This window comes from Opisthorchis viverrini (assembly GCF_000715545.1).
Source record: "Opisthorchis viverrini unplaced genomic scaffold opera_v5_222, whole genome shotgun sequence".
In the NCBI taxonomy this organism is placed as follows: Eukaryota; Metazoa; Platyhelminthes; class Trematoda; order Opisthorchiida; family Opisthorchiidae; genus Opisthorchis; species Opisthorchis viverrini.
The window spans coordinates 42,814-48,349 of NW_008751879.1; the positions used below are offsets into that span (position 1 = coordinate 42,814).

At 47.4% G+C, this 5,536-nt stretch overlaps 1 protein-coding gene across 1 annotated transcript; it reads right to left on the reverse strand.

Annotated features, from left to right (window-relative positions):
- Nucleotides 1-3,993: 3,993 nt before the first annotated feature.
- T265_14590 (hypothetical protein) lies at nucleotides 3,994-4,962 on the reverse strand (the record flags this gene model as incomplete). Its single annotated transcript, XM_009174341.1, has 5 exons — nucleotides 3,994-4,259; nucleotides 4,295-4,530; nucleotides 4,565-4,638; nucleotides 4,674-4,795; nucleotides 4,830-4,962. Coding segments are annotated over 5 exons (831 nt in total), but the record flags the coding sequence as incomplete, so codon positions are not given.
- Nucleotides 4,963-5,536: the final 574 nt, after the last annotated feature.

Sequence of the window (5,536 nt, forward strand, 5' to 3'; positions counted from 1 at the left end):
CCTTTGCTTCACAGACACTGCCATAGTGCCTGACGGTCTACAGAGTCAAAGTCAGCTCTCAGATCGAGAAAAACAACCATTGTTGGTTGCTGGAAGCAGTGTCGCTGTTCCAGAATCTGTCGAAGGGTGAAGATATGATCGATACCACCTCTTGCAAGATGGAACCCAGTTTGGATCTGCCTCTCCCTGTGTTCAGTCAACCTTCGAAGGATAAGGCCAGAGAGCACCTTCGATGCCACAGCTAACGGGCTGATGCCACGGTGGTTTTCATATAGCGTCCACGTACCCGTTTTGAAGATAGGGATAACTGTCGACATGCCCATTCTGCAGGCACTTGCTCTTCGTCCCACATAGTACCAATAAGCTGTCAGGTGGGTCACTAGGGATTTTCCGCCTTCTTTGAAGAGGGCTGGATATAGACCGTCCGGTCCTGGTGCCTCCTCACGTTTCAGTACGGCTATTTCGTACCTTATTTCTCTTTCCGAAGGACGATCAAGGTTTACATTCCATTCGCCCATATGCATTATCTCCACCAGCTGTGTTGCAGGAGTCCGGCTGAATTGCTCTTCAGTGTTCGGCCCATCTCTCCAGTTGATGTTTTTGCGAGTGAATTATTGAGCCGTCTTTTTCACTTATCGTTTCGCTGACCGTTGCTTTCTTAGGGCCAGTCGACCATATCAGTTGACATGGGGCACGGCTGTTTCCCGTAGCAAAGGCCTTCTCCATCTCCCGAGCTTTCGATGTCCACCAGAGCTATCCTCAGTCTTTCCTTAGACTCTTCCCTTTTTGGCGTTTGAGGGATTTGCGTGCGCTGTCGTACCCGTTGCCTGCTGGTATGGCTTTCCTGGCACCATTCACGGATAACGACCTCGACGACATCGTGGTCTTGTGGTCGAATGGGAGAAGTCGGGCAGGTAGCACTGAACGCCGCTAGTATAGCTCCTTTCACATTTTCCCACGCTTCATCCACATGCTCACTGCCTCCACAGTATTGTTCTACTGTGGAGAATTGCTGGGCTAGCTCAGACCGATACTGTTGAGCTACGGCAGTTCTTCGAAGCTGGTGGATTGGCATGCTTCTTGCTGACTTGCGAGGGCCTGAGGGGAAACGAACTGTCAAGCGTGCGCGCACCATGGCGTGATCGGAATCCATTGGTACACCCCAGAAGGAACGGCAGTCCTGAGTTGTGGCTCCCCAAAGGTGGCTGATGGCCACGTGGTCCAACTGGGTCCACCGCTGATTTGTAGTTGGCGGCCACCAGCTTACGAGATGCGAACGTTTATGTTCAAAGTTCATTCTTGCTAGAAACAGTTCGTGATCAGTACACAACTGAAAGAGTCGATCTCCGTTGTCTGTGCGGCGAGCATCGACTCCGAATAGACCACCCAAATGTAATTCCAAAGAGCTCAAACGACCTACTTGGGTATGTGGCTGAATAGTCCAGCTGTAGCATCCTTTCTGTACCTAATTGCCATGCAACTCGAAAGAAGCACGAGGGCTGGGATACTGCCAGGTTGCCCAAGCCTAGGCAGGGCCTGGGCAGAACATGGCTACATATATTCTTTCAAGCGCCACCAAGGTCCTGGATCTCAAGAACTTCCATTAGCATTAATCAACGATGGGTTGAAGCCCTTAGTCAGTGCTTATCTGACCTATTTATCTGTATTCGATAAAGGGACACTATCCTAGACGTCTACGGGGGAATCGATGTTAGTGTCCATTCTGAGAGAAGCTGCGCGTAGTGTGTAGGATAATTAGAGGAGGATCAGATTGACACCGATTGTAACGAGTGTTAGCGTCATTGTTCTTTGTCGCCGTATAATGACTCGTGAAAAAAATGACGCGAGAGCATAGGCAGCATTTCAGATCGAAAGAGAATCGTGTGACCAAACCTTCACTCCGTCAGGCACTAGAACGTCATAAACGTCCCACGATTTTAGTACTCTTGGATTTTCATTACACATTCGACGCCGCTGACCGGAATGCAATCCCTGACATCCTCTGGAACTTTGTGGACAAACTTTTTGTATTCTCAAACGGTTAGGCGTGTAAGAGTAGCCGGAGAGCTCTCCAAAAGCTTCCGCACACAAAACGGTGCCCAGTAGCTCTATACCTGTTGAACTTCGTGATCAGTAAAACAATGAGACAAGCTCTGAAAGGTTTTTGAACCCTTGGTGTGTAGATGGCCTCCGGTGAAAGTTCTGTCGATCTGGAATATACAGACTTCATTGTTCTCGTCTTTCAAAAGGAGGAAAAGAGGCAGGTATTTTGGGATAAACTGGCCAGCCATCCCGTCTTTCGGCATTCACATTGCACCCGTACAGTGTAAGGTCGTGCTTCTGAACATACTATCACCGAACATGCCAATTATGATCCAGGTGAAGTTGTGGAACGTTTCACGTGCTTCGGAAGTTGTATTGGCTCAAATTGAAGTAGCACAGATGCAGTCAATGCACTAATCTGGAGGGCTCGGGTCGAGCTTCCTAATTTGAGATATCTGTGGCGTCAAAGCTCTATCTCTGAATCTGAGGCATTGTGTATCAGGCTGCAGTGCGGGTTATTTGTTCTATGGCTGAGATTGGCCGTTCGAGCAGTGGACGTGGGACGTCTGCAGGTGAAGGTTCGTATCCGCTAATCCGTAATGGGGTCGTTAGCAAGCGAGTGTTCGGTTATGCAAAGGGGACTTCCATTGAAGAATGTCCATCACCAGAAGCGGCGACAGTTAGGCCGTGTAGTGACCAAGCAGAACCATCAACTGCCGGTGAGACTGTTGTTTTCCGTGCCCAATTCAGAGTGACGCATGTCCCTTTGAGGGCTGTTAAAAAGCTAAGTCTGGGTGCTGTCGGTGCTACTTCCCATCCCAGATGGAGACTGCGTGATCCTCGTTGCCCCTGGCTGGAGACGCCGCAAAATGCCCGCTAATCGATGTTAATGGTGTTCTTGTTTTCAGTTCCTATCCAGATTGCTTGAAAGAGTATGTGTAGGTACATGCACCTTGAAATGACTGTAGTAAACTAATAGTCTCTTTACCGTCCAACTTATTCACAAGGCATCCAAATAAATAAGGTTGTACAGCTGTAAAACATCAGTGTTGAACACTGATGTGCTTCCGAGGATAAATTAGGTGGCCCGAATAACAGTTGAGGTTACTCACAGTAGAAGAGCGAGTCACTGTTTGGAATCCTCTGTGGATCGATGACAAAGCTTCAGGCCGTACACCCTCTGAATTGGAACATCAACTTCGGTGGTGAGCAGCACCTTGTCGAAAATCCCCAGCTAATTCGAGTTCCTCTAGGGCCTGCCTTTGATGATATGCTGCTGAAACGATCCTCTCAATGAAAGGCTTGTAGACCCCTGCCTGAGTTTCCTGTCATTCTTGTTTCCATCTTTTAAAAGCATTCTAGTTATGAGACATCTATGTGCATCGCGGAAGAAACCTGGAGGTCACTCTGCTACTTCCTGAGGAAAGTTACGGCCAGCGAACTGAACATCCGAAAACCGTCCTCTTGAATCAGGCCCGAGGTCTGACGCAAGCCACGTAGCCTTGTTCGACGGTCCCGTGAGATGGACGGATAAAGCTTAGCCCGAAGATGTCGGTCGAAGTTCGTCTTTCAGCACTGATTGCGAGAGTTCACACAAAGATGGGGCAGGCCTCCAGAACATTGAGGATATCGAATGCAATAAATCATGAGTTTTGGGTATGCTGCATGAACATGGAGTGAACACCAGAACGGAAATTCCACCGCTTCACCTCGGAATTTTCGCCTTCATTTAGAAATGTTACGGCAGCAGCAATATACTTCTAAAGTCTGGAATCCATAATAAAGGCACCACAACTGCAGGTAGTGAGTAGCGCTTGAGCAGCCATTAGAAGAATCTCAACAACCCCTTACAAACTTCATGCAACCTGTCGGATGACGTTAAGATATATGAAAACAGTATTGAAGTACATGGAGATAGTTCCTGTTCAAAAATCCGCTGAAGATCTTACCCCGAATATTATCCAGTGCACGTTCACCATCCTTCCTATTCATGAAGGCCACAAAACCACAATTTCTTCCTCTGGATCGCTCTTCATCCGTTCGCGGCCACATGATCTTAACACTTGCCAGAGGACCATAACGACCAAACGCCTCGCAAAGTTGCTGCTCCGTCATCTGTGGGAACGTCAACAAAGAGAATATTACTACCTTTGGATTGAGATTTCCCAGAAAAAGGTTCGTTGTTGTGCGATCCCCATCAAAATCATACGGGTAATCTACAGAAATCAAAGTAAACAATGCCAAACATTACCATCTCGTCTATCTCTCTGCCCTCGACGGCCATAAATGTTTGACGGACTCCCAGAGTCGCCCAACAAGCCAACCCCCGAGCTTTGTTGCGTAAAGCCCAGTGGGGGGTTTCTGTACTCGCGGTTCCGCGATCCCACATCAGAAAGGTCCAACTCAGAATGAATGGTGGACGCAGCTGAGGGTGACACATTCTTACCCTGCCTCAAAGCATGTCGCTGTTCACGCTGTTGCTGAATTCTGGCCAGCAAATAGAGAAAAACTTTTAACCTACAGCTTTAACTCCTCTTTAAATTGCTCCAACTTAGACTTCTTCTGCTCCTTTCCACGACGTTTCCCAAGAGACGGCTGAAAACGAATAAGCCCCAGTTGCAAGTACATACCGGTTTCTCAGGTAAATTGGGCTTTGATTCGGGTTTGGTACCATCAGTATTCAACTGCTTCTCACTTATTTTCGAGACGGGTTTATATATGCGATTTTCTGAAGACGAACCCGAGGAACCTCCTGAATGGGGTTGATTAAACCGAAATTATCATACCATCTGAACCCGGATTAACCACTCCTCCTTTGACCCATGTTCGCTGCTTTGAATCTCCCTCGAAAGTTGCGACGAAATCTTGGAACACCTTTTGCGTTTGCTCCTCTTCTTCCTGAAGACTAGTGAAAAACATAACCCGGCTACTTTTTTCTTGTGATGATCCTCCAACTTCTTTAATATATTCTTCCCTGGTTTATTACATCCTATGTTGAACGTCTTCAGTTTGTCGCCCGACTTCATAGCTGTGGGCGCCCTCTGACTGAAGACAATTTAAACAACACTGTACCAGGACGAACTTAGGGCACTAATAGAGAGTAGATGGGAAGCTCGCCGTTCGCGGGCAAAAGCCAAGAAAAACCATTCCGGTAAGCAGAACTTTTATCAGTTATCGTAGGTACCTGCAGTGTAAAGAAAGGCACTCCTGAACCGTAATTCTCGTCTAGATTACCAGATGTACTTATACTGCAGACAAATTTCTGTAGAGCAGTACTCTTCAAACTCATCATGTGTAACTCTTATATAAGGCTCGAAAATGACTGAAATCACCATGTCACGCAACGCAATATTCGAAAACAAATTGTTAGTCGTTATCACGGTTTCACGGATTGATACACAGGATCGAGGCTTTTGCCCAAGTTTCCCGGGTCGGTTTTGTACTTGTCAGTCAGTGGCTGCAGTTTACCTGAAAGGCACAAGTGAAAAAAAAG